Source organism: Salvelinus sp. IW2-2015, linkage group LG1, assembly GCF_002910315.2.
Source record: "Salvelinus sp. IW2-2015 linkage group LG1, ASM291031v2, whole genome shotgun sequence".
Lineage (NCBI taxonomy): Eukaryota > Metazoa > Chordata > Actinopteri > Salmoniformes > Salmonidae > Salvelinus > Salvelinus sp. IW2-2015.
The window spans coordinates 6,152,303-6,169,029 of NC_036838.1; the positions used below are offsets into that span (position 1 = coordinate 6,152,303).

At 44.3% G+C, this 16,727-nt stretch overlaps 1 protein-coding gene across 4 annotated transcripts in view; it reads right to left on the reverse strand.

The window, feature by feature from the left end:
* The window catches only part of LOC111952649 (E3 ubiquitin-protein ligase SMURF2), a 65,110-nt gene extending 52,056 nt beyond the window's left edge, over window positions 1-13,054 (reverse strand). For 3 of the 4 annotated variants that reach the window (XM_023971801.2, XM_023971644.2, XM_023971576.2), the window contains exon 1: window positions 12,630-13,054. In XM_023971801.2, the coding sequence (XP_023827569.1) occupies window positions 12,630-12,681 (52 nt within the window). In that variant the 5' untranslated portion in view covers window positions 12,682-13,054. The remainder of the gene's footprint in view (window positions 1-12,629) is intronic. The other variant, XM_023971720.2, reaches the window with a different exon arrangement.
* Window positions 13,055-16,727: the final 3,673 nt, after the last annotated feature.

Here is a 16,727-nt window from a genome sequence, read left to right on the forward strand (position 1 = left end):
ACTTTGCGCTTCTAGTACGGATGAGAGCCCACTCCCGTCTGACATCCGTCATCATCATCAACGTTAAGATGGGTGGAGAAACAGAGAGAGAAAAGAGAGCGAGCGAGCCAGACGGAGCGAACGAGACAGAGCGAGCGAGCGACACACACTGAGCGAGCGACACACACACAGAAAGTGCGAGACACACAGAGAGAGCGAGACACAGAAAGACAGCACAGACTGTCATGTTCTCCAGCCGTCTGTGTAATTCCCCTAGAGACAGAGAGAGAAAGGTTACTCAGGCTGCAGTTCCTGACAGTCTCCGTGTACACATAAATATTGGGCTAAGCTTGGCAGACTTTCACTGGAGTCCAGGGCTGTTGTGGTCATGATAGCTTGAATCAGAGACAGGAAGAGAAACGGACACTCCATTCCAAACAGCGTGTTCGTGTTTCACGTCGTCTATGCTTCTGTCTTGTACTCATCACTTTTCACGTAAGGTCTATCGGTGCCATGCATTAGCATGCTGTGCTCTCCACTGAAGGAACCATACTGCATGCGGCGCTCTCATAATGGAGGCCACCTAGTCTAACTGAGGGACAGTAGCTTAAATGCTAACTAGAATTACAACATTGAAGAAAAAGGGGACCCCTGATATTGACTGTTACGGAGAGGAGAAAGCCAGGCATCTCAGCAAGAAAACCAAAAGATCCCACAGAAGTACAGCGCTACGTGGTTGAAAGGAAGAAAAAAGGAAAAGAGGGATGTCATTGGAGCAGGAGAGGAAAGGGGAAGAGAGGGGGAAAGTACAGTAGCTAGACATGCTGCTGAGTGGCATAACAGACACGCAGTGGTAAGCATTTCACTGTAAGGAAATGTTGTATTCGGCGCATGTGACAAATACATTTGATTTGGTGGACAGTGAGACAGACCGACCGCCAAACAAAAACAATGAGTGTTGGACAGCCTCACCTTCACTACTTCCTCAAGGGTTTAGAGACACTCACACACACCCCCGCCTCCCCAGTCAGGCCCCGTCTGCTACATCCAACAACCGGCCAATAGAATGACTGGGAAAGTCAATTGACGGAGGACAGCCAATGCACTCTCTCTAGTCTTTAGTCTACATAGGCTCAACAGATCCTCAAAAAACCCTCTCTGTGCTTCAATACCCAAAACGGCTAGTCAGATAAATTGAGTGACATTTGAAACTGAACTGAAGCCAAACTGTTCCAACACCTTCATGCAAAGATGTTATCAATGACGGTCTCTCATGTCATGTCACCAGCAGTTCTTAGAAGCAGCAGAACATTCGCTTGGCAAGTTGGCCACAACTCTTACACCTTTTCACGCATGACGTCAGCTACGTCAACAGTTCTGTCTAAGAAGCCATGCTAGGTCGCGGCGGCTAGGCATCTGTTTTGTTGCGGTGGCGGCGGTGCGCGGGGTTGAGACAGGAAGAGAGACCGAGGAGAGAAGCCGCCGGCAGCGGTGTCTGTACGCCGTCTGGGCCAGATCCGGCGAGCGATCGCAAACAGCAGAGAGCGAGAGACAGGATACAGTATCTCTTTGCATCTTACAGGGCACTGAGGTCAGAGGGTAAAAATAGCTCAAAGTGAAGCAGCATCAGCACCTGCAAAACGACTTGGCTGCATCTTGACATTGTGACCACGTGCATTGAGATAGATTTGGGCGAATGCACAGCAAGAGAGAATTTTAAAAAGGCATATAGTAAGACACACTAAGGTAGTCCTTCTTCCAGATGATACTAGCTTACACTAAGACATAAGCCCAAGAATGCACTTTCAGAAAGATTCATGTATTGGTCTTTCGGCCCACCTCTAAAACTCTCCTCCCGGCCTCCGCTCCCACCCATAATATTGTTATGCAAGTCACGAGGTGTGCACTCGTTCCACTGTCGTACTCTAAAGCACACGAATGCCACAAAGTTCGAGTATAATTTGAATAACAGATAAAGCTCCCTCTTGCTCTCGCAGACCTGGATGAAGAGAGGATTTAACCAGCCGTGATCTAGCACTGTAAAAAAGTGCTTTGTAACTGGTGGGCCCTGAAGCACCAGACACTTCAGTCAAACTTGATGCATGCTGTGCTGCTCGCCAAACCTGGGCTTCGCCCTTATGAAACCTTATTTGAAGGAGAATGAACTGCTCACCGAACTTCTGGTTCGGTGAGCAGGTGCTATTGTCAGTTGGACCAATAGAGGAGTCCGTTTCAATATGGTGAGAATGTCGACCTGAAAACCAGCCACGGCAACCATGATTAAGGGGGTTGAATGATGCCTTGGAAAGAGCCTGGCAAAAGATCTAGGCCAACGTTTTTAACTTTGAATAGGAAACCCACTGTGAGACAATATTCTGTAACAGAATATCTGCATTATTGAGACCAAGGCACATTTACATTTCCTTGAGACTTCATGGGCCAGCCTTGGTTCAAATGATGCTTTAAATCATATAATCAAAACCCTATCGAATATCGAGAGCGTCCATCTTGGGCTAAATCACGTGCAAATCCCCTACTTGCCGACAGCAGACTTCTCTCTGCAGAGCAGTGTTCCACACAAATGCGTCCACTCTATACTTAGTATACAGTGCATTTGGAAAGTATTCACCCCTTGACTTTTTCCACATTTTGTTACGTTACAGCCTTATTCTAAATGTATTAAAATATTCCTCAATCTACACACTATACCCTATAAAGCAAAAACAGGTTTAGAAATGTTTGCAAATGTATWWAAAAAAAAWTKAAACCAGAAATACCTTATGTAATTAAGTTCAGACACTTTGCTATGAGACTCGAAACTTAGCTCAGGTGCATCCGGTTTCCATTGATCACCCTTGTGATGTTTCTACAACTTGATTTGAGTTCACCTGTGGTAAATGTAATTGTTTGGACATGATTTGGAAAGGCACACACGTCTATATAAAGTCCCACAGTTGACAGTGCATGTCAGAGCAAAAACCAAGCCATGAGGTTGAAGGAATTGTCCCTAGAACTCCGAGACAGGATAGAATCAAGGTACAGATATGGGGAAGGGTACCAAAACATTCCTGCAGCATTGAAGGTCCTCAAGAACACAGTGGCCTCCATCATTCTTAAATGGAAGAAGTTTGGAACCACTAAGACTCTTCCTACAGCTGGCCGCCTGGCCAAACTGAGAAATCGGAGGAGAAGGGCCTTGAAAAGAACCCTATGGTCACTGACACTCCAGAGTCCCTCTGTGGAAATGGAGAATCTTCCAGAAAGTACAACCATCTGTGCAGCTCTCCACTAATCAGGCCTTTATGGTAGAGTGGCCAGACAGAAGCCACTCCTCCGTAAAAGCCACATGACAGCCCGCTTGGAGTTTACAAAAAGTACCTAAAGGACTCTCAGACCATGAGAAAAGAGATTCTCTGGTATGATGAAACCAAGATTGAACTCTTTGGCCTGAATGCCAAGTCTCACGTCTGGAAGAAACCTTGCACCATCTCTACGGTGAAGCACGGTGGTAGCAGCATCATGCTGTGGGGATGTTTTTCAGCGGCAGGGACTAGGAGGCTAGTCAGGATTAAGGGATGATGAACGGAGCAAAGTACTGAGAGATCCTTGATGAAAACCTGCTCCAGAGCGCTAAGGACCTCAGACTGGGGTAAAGGTGGTTAGACATTCCAACAGGACAACGACCCTAAGCACACAGCCAAGACAATGCAGGAGTCGCTTCGGGAGTTTTTGAGTGGCCGAGCCAGAGCTGAACCCGATCAAACTTCWCTGGAGAGACCTGAAAATAGCTGTGCAGCGATGCTCCCCATCCAACCTGACAGAGCTTGAGAGGATCTGCAGAGAAGAATGGGAGAAACTCCCCAAATACAGCTGTGCCAAGCTTGTAGCGACATACCCAAGAAGACTAGAGGCTGTAATTGTTGCCAAAGGTGCTTCAACAAAGTACTAAGTAAAGAGTCTGAATACTTATGTAAATGTGATATTTCAGTTTATTTGTAAAACATTTGCAAATGTTTAGTTTAACGGTTTTTGCTTTGTCATTGAGTATTGTGTGTAGATTGAGGGGGAAAAAACAATTGATTCCATTTCAGAATAAGGCTGTAACGTAACAAAATGTGGAAAAAGTCAAGCGGTCTGAATACTTTCCCGAATGCACTGTATGCCCGTGTAAACTGAAAACAAATGTATCAATGAAACACAAGCCATAATCTTACACACCATACCGGGGCTCCCTCGCAGCATGAAAACCAAGAGAATGAAACTGAGATGGCCACAAACAGCATGGTGCTCCGTTCCCCGCCCGCAATATGGGACATGCCAGAATCAACAACAAAAAAAAAAAACAGGACCTTGTGAGACCGTACCAATACCCCACTTCTGGGGGTTATTCTTAAATCCTAGGATTCAGGGCTATAATAACAATAACATGATTTGCTTGTTGTCTAGACTGAAGTTCGGTGTCTGCCAGAATTCTTAAGCCATAATTCGAAGAGTGCAGAGTGCAGAACTTGCATGAATCATCAAAATGAGTAGAAACTCAGCACCAGAGAGGTTGAAGGTGCAGGTAGTTTTACAGATGCTTGGCATGCGTCCCAAATGGCACCCTATCGCCTTTCTAGTGCACTACCTTTGCCCAGAGCCCTATGGGCCATRGTCAAAATAAGTGCACTATGTAGGGAATAGGTTGCCATTTCAGACACAACCTTGGTTTAAAAACAGCCACATTAGGCTAGACTACATTTTCCAATGACATGGCAAAACATTCAGCAGACGTTTAGACAATCACTCCCTTTTAACGACTGAAACGCTTCATCTGTTAAACTGAAAAATTGAAGGGAAGATGAATGGAGAACCATTGCTGAAGGAAACAGCTTCCTAAAAAGGGTCCTAAATCTATGTACCTCTGTCTAAACCGCCTACACCTGCTTGCTTTGAGAAAATGCAAAGTATTTTGTGTGTGGTATCAACATGACAAAAATACATTTAGTCTACCCAACCTCTCTCCCTTCCTGTCTTGTCTGGCCAGGTGAACCGTGGATAAACGTATGTGTACACACACACACACACGACTACACCACGTTGACGCTCCTTCAGAGCCTTTCAATTCCCCACAGAAAAATGTCAAACCACTGTCAAACCAGAGCGGCTAACTGAACTGTGAACAAGACACGTCATCTTCTATCCAGAAAACACAGTTTGGCAATAAAGCAATCAACTGCCCAATTGCCAGTGATGTGCCAATTTCCAAACGGTCCAGTCAGACAGCTGTAGATTGCAAATCCATTAGGCAGATAAAAACAGTCAGACCCCATCAGCTAAGAGACGGGCAGACTAAAGTGGAACTGTCTCGAGGACTCGTGGTGATTAGACTTACGAATAACGTGAGCACCTTCAAAGAATTTTAACATCTGCAAAGTCGTAAAGGATTTCAGACAAAACCCTCTCATCTGTTATTGATAAGTGAATTCCCTGAAGTGCATAATTCGAACAAATGTCTAACCAACGCATGCAACAGATTAGCCTAACTGCCAGTGCCAGCCGGGAAGCATGCATTACACCCCACCAGACAGGTGGGCTCGCGCTACTGCACAATTCACCAAAAATAAAAAAATACACATAAGTAGTATCTTGCTGCGTTTTGTAAATACAGATAAAAAGCTTCTGATTGGAATTTCTTCTCAGCATCAGACGAATTGCCACAAATAAAAAATWAAAAACACTTGACTTTCAATATAAAACGCAGGTGAAATGGTTTAAAACAGATTTTTGGAAGGTCTGTTTTGAAAATGCAGATTTCTAAAACTGTAACGCGACCCCTGACCAGACAATTAAGACATGATAAAGCCAATGACTGTACGTACAACAACTAGTAATGATGACAACCAACCCATTAAATCTTCATTATTATTGCTCCGGGTTATCATTTGCTCTTTTTGTCGGCTCACAGGCACACAGAGCAACATATATAAAGCAGACAGGCAGCGTAGGCATACTGCCAGATAGAGACGGGATATGAAGGTTTCCATGTAAGAGGGGGCAGCTCTGCCGTGGAGCCCGGTCATCTAGAGTGGTGTGAGAGTGGCCGGGGCAGACTAAACAGAGCCGAGGAAGTCTGGATGTGCATAGCAGCACCTGGACGCAACACAAGCCCTCTCTCTCTCCATCCATCTACAGATCACTGAGAAAAAAAGCTCTGGCTCAGACAAGGGCCTTGCACACAGACTACACTATAAGGCTACAGACTACACTGCACTATTCAGACTTTAATGCAGATGACACAGGACTCTTACTGACCCACAGCCAACACATATCACTAACTGCTCTTGGTTCTTTGTAGCTCAGTTGGTAGAGAATGGTGCTTGTAACGGCAGGGTAGTGGGTTCGATTCCYGGGACCACCCATTTGAAAAATGTATGCATGCATGACTAAGTCGCTTTGGATAACAGTGTCTGCTAAATGGCCGATTACAAGGGCCATGCACACAGACTACACAATTCGGCTATAGACTACACCGCTCAGAGAGGGGTCTATTCAACGCAGATGGCACAAGACCTCCTAAGTTACTGCTAACTGACCATAGCTGGAGCCCACACACTCAAACAGAYCTGCTCACTATATATATATCACTCCCAAAAGAGCCATTCATTCACAGGTTAGAAAGACTAGCTCTGGTCTCCACCCCACTACTACTCTGACTGACATTCCTGGGGTTACTGATAAACTAGAGCAGGGGCATCAAACATATTTTCCCACCCCAGGGGCCACAGTCGGTCTTGAACGAGTTCAGGAGGGTTGCACTGAAAAGTGGTTATATTTCCTTGCCGGCAAAAACGGCTAAATAATTGTCCTCTATGCATTGTTTTGGTAATTTTCAATGCTTCCTGACTGTCTAGTGATTGTTAGCGAGCTGGACAGTCAAGAAACTGTATGAAAATAGGTTGATTATCATTTCTGCACAGATTTGATTTGGTTTTAGTCATTTGAAAGTACAGAGTTCGTTTCCCYCCTAACATTTTTTCCCCACAATTTMTTACTTTTTTTTACTCAAACCCCTCCGCCGGCCGTGTGTTTTACACCCTGACCTAGACATCCGGAGTCTAGATCCTGGGTTGACAATCACTGCAGCTAGGAGGATACATGCTCTACAATATCATATAGGCATAATAGTGAGTGAGTCATCTGATGATTACCTTAAGGAAACAGTCAAGATTGACGATAACTGAGCTTTTGACAGGAGCCTTCAGGTCATTCTCTATTAAACCTTACCGATTCTCCATTCCTCTGTGTCTCTTGTAGCTTGAATGGGAGCATAATGCATGTATGAAGCAGACAGAGGCAACATGAAAAGACAACCTCGACTGAGGAAAGACTCGGGTAAGAAAAACCAGAGAAGAACAGACACGGCAGGCCATCCCAGATGGGCTGCTTCRCTTCAGTAGGCTACAATGAGTGTGAAATGTTTGAGCAGACACATACACACACTCCCTCCTCTGCTAGACACTTCTCACACAGAAGGGTTGTCATAGGGGGAACGTTGTACTGACGTACAGAAAACTGAGTGACAGCCCATAGAAGAAACATGAAAAAGAACAGAGAGAGAGGAGAGACAGAAAAATAAAGCCAACTGTGTGCAGTATGGAAAGGAGCATGTAGGCTGGTTTACAATACGTACTAGGACCCTTGTGACCTACAGAAAGGCATCAAACCCCACATTTCAAGGCAGTGAATCGTAATAGAGCCAATTCATCGGACTCTCCTCCCATTGATATTCAGCTGGAGAGGCAACACTGAGAAGCATTTTCATTCCAACACAGAAACTTAGAGGAGATTGCTGCAATGGATTTCTGACAAACGCCTATTGATTGCGCCTTAAAATGGGTCAGACTGCTCTGCAGAGCCGGGTGGGCGAAGAGAGCCGCGTGGCCAAATTAAGCCTCTGTCTGGACGGATACTGTGCTGCCTTATCTTAAAATGTTTTTGCGAATCAACAACAACAAAAAATGTGCTAATCAATATGGCTGCTAGGCTAAAACGTATTTGCAGCGGCCTTCGCCTYGCGGGTAAGATCTAGTTTGACCCGGGAGAATGGGTTTCATGTGGCGGTATACAACTAGCCAACACCAAGTGACAACAATAACACACGGGCATGGCCTCTTCTCCCTGTGTCGATTTAGATTAACAGCAAACGAATGCCTCTAATCTGCTTTCATTCAAAACATCTGGCCTAGCCTGCTAGACTGTGTAAACCAGCATTAACTTAATCCTGCTAGGACGGAGAGTGGGACAGGACAGCGCTGAGGGCAGTAAAACCAGCTCCCAATGCCATTTAAAATTGTCTTGTTGGCGTACCTTTACCAGATGTTGGTTACCCTTCACAAAACACAATCAAATACATTTCCTTCATTTTAGGGGCAGGAGTCAACAGGGCTCCTAATTTAGCTCGGTGCTGACGATACATCCTGTGGAAGAGTGTGTGTTCCCTTTGAGGACACACACAAAATGTATTTTCTGACTGCTGACTGAGTGAATGCTGAGACAGTGGCCTCTGCTAACTTCCAAAAATGCATTCTCTCGCTCTCTCCCCCCACCAGCTAATGATCAGCCTAGGAAGGACGGAGGCGGGGCCTTTATCTTAAAATCGCCAGCTTCCTGGCTTTTCCCCACTCGCTCTTACTCAGCTCCTCCAGGCCCACTTCCCAAAATGCTAGAGAGAGACTTAACAGTCTAAAGTGGCTTCCTCCTCTGCACTGACCTTTAGTCATGGGATAGATTCATGTAATACAGATGAAGTCGGAAGTTTACATACACTTAGGTTGGAGTCATTAAACTAGTTTTTCAACCACTCCACAMATTTCTCGTTAACAAACTATAGTTTTGGCAAGTCGGTTAGGACGTCTACTTTGTGCATGACACAAGTAATTTTTCCAACAATTGTTTACAGACAGATTATTTCACAATTCCAATGGGTCAGAAGTTTACATACTAAGTTGACTGTGCCTTTAAACAGCTTGGAAAATTCTAGAAAATTATGTCATGGCTTTAGAAGCTTCTGTTATAGTCTAATTGACATCATTTGAGTCAATAGGAGGTGTACCTGTGGATGTATTTCAAAGCCTACCTTCAAAATCAGTGCCTCCTTGCTTAACATCATGGGAAAATCCAAATAAATCAGCCAAGACCTCCACAAGTCTGGTTCATCCTTGGGAGCAATTTCCAAACGCCTGAAGGTACCACGTTCATCTGTACAAACAATAGTACGCAAGTATAAACACCACGGGACCACACAGCCGTCATACCGCTCAGGAAGGAGACGCGTTCTGTCTCCTAGAGATGAACGTCCCCTGGGTCGAAAAGTGCAAATCCAGAACAACAGAAAATAACCTTGTGAAGATGCTGGAGGAAACAGGTACAAAAGTATCTATATCCACAGTAAAACGAGTCCTACATCGACATAACCTGAAAGGCCGCTCAGCAAGGAAGAAGCCACCGCTCCAAAACTGCCAATAAAAAAGCCAGACTACGGTTTGCAACTGCACATGGGGACAAAGATCGTACTTTTTGGAGAAATGTCCTCTGGTCTGATGAAACAAAAATAGAACTGTTTGGCCATAATGACCATCGTTATGTTTGGAGGAAAAAGGAGGATGCTTGCAAGCTGAAGAACACCATCCCAACCGTGAAGCACGGGGGTGGCAGCATCATGTTGTAGGATGCTTTGCTGCAGGAGGGACTGGTGCATTTCACAAAATAGATGGCATCATGAGGAAAGGAAAATTATGTGGATATATTGAAGCAACATCTCAAGACATCAGTCAGGAAGTTAAAGCTTGGTCGCAAATGGGTCTTCCAAATACATATTGAGTGTATGTAAACTTCTGACCCACTGGGAATGTGATGAAAGAAATAAAAGCTGAAATACATCATTCTCTCTACTATTATTCTGACATTTCACATTCTTAAAATAAAGTGTGCTAAACTGAGTTTAAATGAGTTTAAATGTATTTGGCTAAGGTGTATGTAAACTTCCGACTTCAACTGTATATTAGATGCCTACTAAGTAGTCTAGGCTAATAGCTTTCACCAGTCAATTTTTGTCACATCGGTGCATTAGGAAAAGAGGCCTAGATGGTGAGAAAAAGCCACTTATGACAGCTGAGATGCACCCGGCGTGATTACAGACTGCTGCATAAGAGAGATCTGAAACAATTCTTCCAGGCTGGCACTACATGCTCACGGTGCCAACTGGAGGCAAAGGAGCAAATGGAGTTGGAATAGCTAGCCATTTAGTAGTTCGTTCACAGCAGCAGGCTGTTCGCTAGCGGTGCGAACAGCAGCAATTGTCACCTCCCGGTAGTGTTGGGAGTAGCGGCTTTGCACCAGACTGTTCCCCATTTACTGCTTGGCAACGGCATTCCGTTCAAAACGGCAGGTGACTTCATCAGACAGCAGCCCAGTGAGCAAACAACAGGACCGGGTCACACTAAACAATCCATCAATCCTGATCTGTGACCAGCAGTCGGGTGCCAAAGACTGTGGCTGGTGGAAAACAGTGCAGAAAAACACCCCGGCGTCTCCCCTCACAGACTAGCACTGATCTTAGATGTCTGTGGAATGCGGCCTAACCGCTAGGCCTTGATTAGCTCTAGCTATTCCTTGAGCGAAATTGCATCTGAGACGAGAGGAAATGGCAAATAAATTGCAAGGCAAAGCTGCAACTACTGACAGTTTGAATGTGGCCTCTAAATGGCAAACGCACAGACAAATGGCCTGAGAATACCTTCAGGCGTCTCCCAGGCTGCTGGTAGCAGACACAGTAGTTTATTGACGATTACATTACGATTAGACAATAATGGCGGCTCAGGTCTGAATAGAGTCAATAGACCCAAGGAAGCTATATGTGCTTATTAAGAGTAACCCAGCAAACTCTACTGATCGAGCTCTACTGTCTGCAAGCCACCCCTTCCCCTATCCTAAATGACAAGCGAGCATTCAGTGAGACCACAGAGCAGACAGACAGACCGGGGTGGAGAGGCCTGTCTACGACACACACACGCAACAAATGTGCAACATTAAAATGTGTGGTGGTGTTCCCCAGTTTGAGAGGAGCAGTGGTTTGAAGCGTTCTTCCCCTTCTCCGTGGCGTGAACGAGACAGAGGATGTTCCTATGATCTGGAGAGACTCACGTTTCCTCTCCGTTTCACATTCCTGAGATTCCGAGTGAAGACCACTGCAGCAGCCCATTTAAAACCATTTCACATATGGGGAAAAAAAGAGACCCAGGCCTTCACTGCACTAATCAAGATTTATTTTGTATTATTATTGCAGGACGCCTCATTATTGAAGAATAGCCTTGGCTTACTGCATCATAGAAATCTTGGGCAAAATATAAATGTACAGCCTTTTAAAAAAGGTCACACTAAGTACTTGTTTTTCTATAATGAAGATAGCATTTGTATGGACAGAGGTAACATTACAGGCTACTTTGTTAGTAACAAGTGATTACCTTGGTATTACGCAATTAGGTCTGTATGGTAAACATCTTCAAAGTAATGGAATATTCCAAACAACCAGACAACTCTTGCCGGACCGCGAAGAACTCTTGTTCACTCAGTGCTTTTTTCCGGCTAGTACATTACAAGATTAAATATTTAATTTGGCTGTTCCCAGGAGATAGAGGGGTCAGGAATTTGATCTGATCATGGAGAAACATGAAACGCAGGGCATGCTATCGCCTCCTCTCCCCAGTCAAAACACTGCTTTCTCAAGTAAACAGACAAATGTTTGGGTTGTAAGAAACCGTGAATAAGACCAAATAGGACAGAAAGTTAAAGGGACTCATGCTGGCTCCTTTCCCTAAGGAATAGTGTCTTAAAACAGGGGGGAATGCACTACAAGCTGAGGCTATATAGGGGTGCTGAAAGTTCATTACCGAGCTCTGGCTACTATGGGCAGTCTCTGCACACTCGGGCGGCAGGTAGCCTAGCGGTTAAGAGCGTTGGGCAAGTAACCGAGAGGTCGCTAGTTCGAATCTCAGCGCGGATTATGTGAAAAATATGTCGATGTGCCCTTGAGCAGGGCACTTAACCCTAATTGCTCATGTAAATCGCTCCTGAATGACGAAAATGTGTAACTAACGTTACCTATTTATAATAATGTCACTGATAATTGAATTTAGTAGTACTGTAATTCAGATTATAGGACAACACATACAAGTAATGACGATGGGTGGGCAAACAAAACTGTTGTAACAATTAACTAATGCAGTCATTGTGATGACCCCAAATGTGTTGGCTTTTTTTAATTGGARAGTTCGCTAGCTAGCTAACTTAGTTAACAGTAAATCAACGTTAATCACGACTATGTCAGCTAACTAGCTAACTGACTAGGTAGGTAAACTAACGTTGGCTAGTATTACAAACTGAAAAAATACACAATTACTTGTTAGAAAACAGTATGCTTGTTCGAATCGTAGCTAACGACATTTGACCAGTGTTTGTAAATATAACATCGCGTTGTTGCGGATAACAAAGTGTAAACATTCACGCAGAGAACTAGCCAACTACTGTAGCTAGCTAGTAACGTTAGCTTGATAGCGCCATTAGCTAACAAGCCAGTGAAGCTAGACAGCGAGGGTGTTTTACATTCTTACCTGTCAACCGCAGTTTCACTGGGCCATTTCTCCTAACTCCTTGATTAGACATGCCCGTTTGTGTTCCAGCTTGACGTGGGTTATCAAAAATATGTATAATACATGTGTCTAGCTATTTCACAGAAATGAATCCCTATTTAACTCCTATGGCTATGGCAGTTTCACAGAGAATGGAGTCACRGCACAGTGGCCCGGATGAGCACAGCTCTAGYGCTATTCACCACCGTCTCGAGCGCATACTCTGAAATAACCTCAAATAAAAAGCTAATTTCCAATAAGCCAGGATCTCCTCCCGAAAGAAACGGTGCTATATGACGTCCAAGGCTGCTTCAAAAGCCAAGGGTGAGCTCCTCTCCCGCTGGGGGTGGCAGTTCTGCTTGAAGTGGGGGTAGCTGAAATTTCTAAGCAGAGATGTCTTGCTGGTCTCAATTTTTGGAAAGTGACCCTCCCCTCTAGTGACATCACTCACAAGGTTAAAACACAAGCACTAAATTGATGTACAGTGTTTATTTAAATGAGAGGAGATTATTGGACATATTTAACTGTTTTTATGTTGTCTTCATCAATATGGTAGGCAACCACAGCCTCTGTCACTGGACTGCCTCACTAGACTGATCTAAGGTCAGTTTTATGTTTCACTGTCCTCATGGTTATGAATAGGTTTTGTGGAGCCAGTGGAGGGTAAACTGATGCTACACTTGTGTGTTCATAAAAGCATTGCCTGGACGTTTATGACACAGGACTGTGGACATACCCCACTTTCTGTCCGTTTCCCTTGAATCACTACATTACCAAACATAGCTCAAGTCTGCAGCACTAACTGGAGAGAAGGGGGCTGATATGTAGAGGTCTGCATCAGTGTTTCTCAATCGGATATAGTAACATCGGGTAGGGTAAAATCGGGTATAGTAAAATCGGGGTATAGTAAAATCGGGTATAGTAAAATCGCGTATAGTAAAATCGGGTATAGTAAAATCGGGTATAGTAAAATCGCGTATAGTAAAATCGGGTATAGTAAAATCGGGTATAGTAAACTTCTGGCAGAACATAATGTGATTGGAGGTAGGCCTACATTAACCAAAAAGAACCACTGGGCTACATGTCTGGGGCTCCCGAGTGGTGCAGCGGTCTAGAGGCGTCACTACAGACCCTGGTTCGATTCCAGGCTGTATCACAACCAGACGTGATTGCCGGTTGATTTGCGTACCTGCTTGGTACGGCAATTGCTCGGCCTATGACCGCAAGGCACTACAGAGGGTAGTGCRTACGGCCCAGTACATCACTGGGGCTAAGCTGCCTGCCATCCAGGACCTCTGCACCAGGCGGTGTCAGAGGAAGGCCCTATTAATTGTCAAAGACCCCAGCCACTCCAGTCATAGACTGTTCTCTCTACTACCGCATGGCAAGCGGTACCGGAGTGCCAAGTCTAGGACAAAAAGGCTTCTCAACAGTTTTTACCCCCAAGCTATAAGACTCCTGAACAGGTAATCAAATGGCTACCCGGACTATTTGCATTGTGTGCCCCCCCCCCAACCCCTCTTTTTACGCTGCTGCTACTCTCTGTTTATCAAATATGCATAGTCACTTTAACTATACATTCATGTACATACTACCTCAATTGGGCCGACCAACCAGTGCTCCCGCACATTGGCTAACCGGCTATCTGCATTTTGTCCCGCCACCCGCCACCCACCACCCGCCAACCCCCTTTTACACTACTGCTACTCTCTGTTCATCATATATGCATAGTCACTTTAACCATATCTACATGTACATACTACCTCAATCAGCCTGACTAACCGGTGTCTGTATTTAGCCTCGCTACTTTTATTGCCTCGTTACTTACTGTATTATAGCCTGTCTTTTACTGTTGTTTTATTTCTTTACCTACCTATTTTCACCTAATACCTTTTCTGGACTATTGGTTAGAGCCTGTAGGTAAGCATTTCACTGTAGGGTCTACCTACACCTGTTTGAATTCGGCGCACGTGACAAATAAACTTTGATTTGAATTTAAGTCCCATAGGGCGGCGAACAATTGGTCCAGCGTCGTCCGGTTAGGGTTTGGCCGGGTTAGGCCGTCATTGTAAATAAGAATTTGTTCCTAACTGACTTGCCTAGTTAAATAAAGGTTAAAATAAATAAAAAAATGTAAAATGTCATTGCCACTTTTTTCCTAGACAAAAAATTGTTTATATCTCCATCTACTGGCTGCTTTCAGAAGTGCATGAGACAAGCTCGAAGCCATATCACAGAATATATCACATTCAATGAACAGCATAGGGAAAGTTTGGCCCACACAAAGACAGCAGGTCAGGTCATACACCCGCAGGGAGCCCTCTTGCCCTGGTCAAAATTGCACGAAAAATAAGCCTTTATTGGGGATGTAAACTGTGCCTCCGAATACATAAACTGTGTTATCCTTTGATGTGTGTGTGTGTGTGTGTGTGTGTGTGTGTGTGTGTGTGTGTGGTGGTGTGTGTGTGTGTGTGTGTGTGTGTGGTGTGTGTGTTGTGTGTGTGAACGTGTTTAACTATTCTTGTGGGGACCAGAAGTCCTTACAAGAATAGTAAACAAAGTAAAAATTGACCAACTGGGGACATTTTGTTAGTCCCCACAAGGTCAAATGCTATTTCTAGGGGTTTAGGGTTAAGGTTAGAATTAGTGTTAGGTTAGAATTAAGTAAATATTAAGGTTAGGAGCTAGGGTTAGTTGTAGGGTTAGGGTTAGGAGCTAGGGTTAGGTTTAGGTTAGGATAAAGTTTAGGTTTTTGGTTAGGTTAGGGTTGGGGTTAAGGTTAGGTGTAGGTAAGAGTACGGGTTAGGATTAGGGTTAGGGTTAGGGAAAATAGGATTTTGAATGGGACTGAATTGTATGTCCCCACAAGGTTAGCTGTACAAGACTGTGTGTGTGTGTGTGTGTGTGTGTGTGTTGTGTGTGTGTGTGTGTGTGTGTGTGTTGTGTGTGTGTGTGTGTGTGTTGTGTGTGTGTGTGTGTGTTGTGTGTGTGTGTGTGTGTGTGTGTGGTGAATAAGGACATTGTGGGCAGTTATAAGGACATTGCAACTTTCTCCTACAATCTCTGAAAAAGGAATAGAGCCACCACCAACCACATCACTAGATAGGGTACTGACTTTCACATACACCTTTGGCAGGGACAGGAATACACTTTGTTAGAGCCAATTTGGACATATTTCTATAAAAGACATAACTAGCAGCTCCATGTACTTTTGTGTAAATGTATATGATGAAATATTAGGTACGTACCTTTATGATATATATTTACCTGATTGAGATCTATTCATTTTTTGTTAGTTAACTTTGTTTTTGGCCCCCCTCTGTCCATTCATTGTACTGTGGTAAGTGTGTTAGGATAAAGGCAGGAAGTTGGGCCTTTGGGGGAGGAGTCCTAGCTTGACGCGCGGTTACAGTCTTTTGACCATACAGACATAGCCTTTGCTGTTGTTCTGGGATTGATTTGCACTTTTCGCACCAAAGTACGTTCATCTCTAGGAGACAGAACGCGTCTCCTTCCTGAGCGGTATGACGGCTGCGTGGTCCCATGGTGTTTATACTTGCGTACTATTGTTTGTACAGATGAACGTGGTACCTTCAGGCGTTTGGAAATTGCTCCCGAGGATGAACCAGACTTGTGGAGGACTAAAAAGAAATTCTGAGGTCTTGGCTGATTTCTTTTGATTTTCCCATGATGTCAAGCAAACCGGCACTGAGTTTGAAGGTAGGCCTTGAAATATATCCACAGGTACACTTCAAATGACCAAAATTATGTCAATTAGCCTATCAGAAGCTTCTAAAGCCATACATCATTTTCTGGAATTTTCCAAGCTGTTTAAAGGCACAGTCAACTTAGTGTATGTAAACTTCTGACCCACTGGAATTGTGATACAGTGATAAGTGACATAATCTCTCTGTAAACAATTGTTGGATAAATTACTTGGGTCATGCACAAAGTAGATGTCCTAACCGACTTGCCAAAACTATAGTTTGTTAACAAGAAATTTGTGGAGTGGTTGAAAAACGAGTTTTAATGACTCCATCCTAAGTGTATGTAAACTTCCGACTTCAACTGTACATGTAG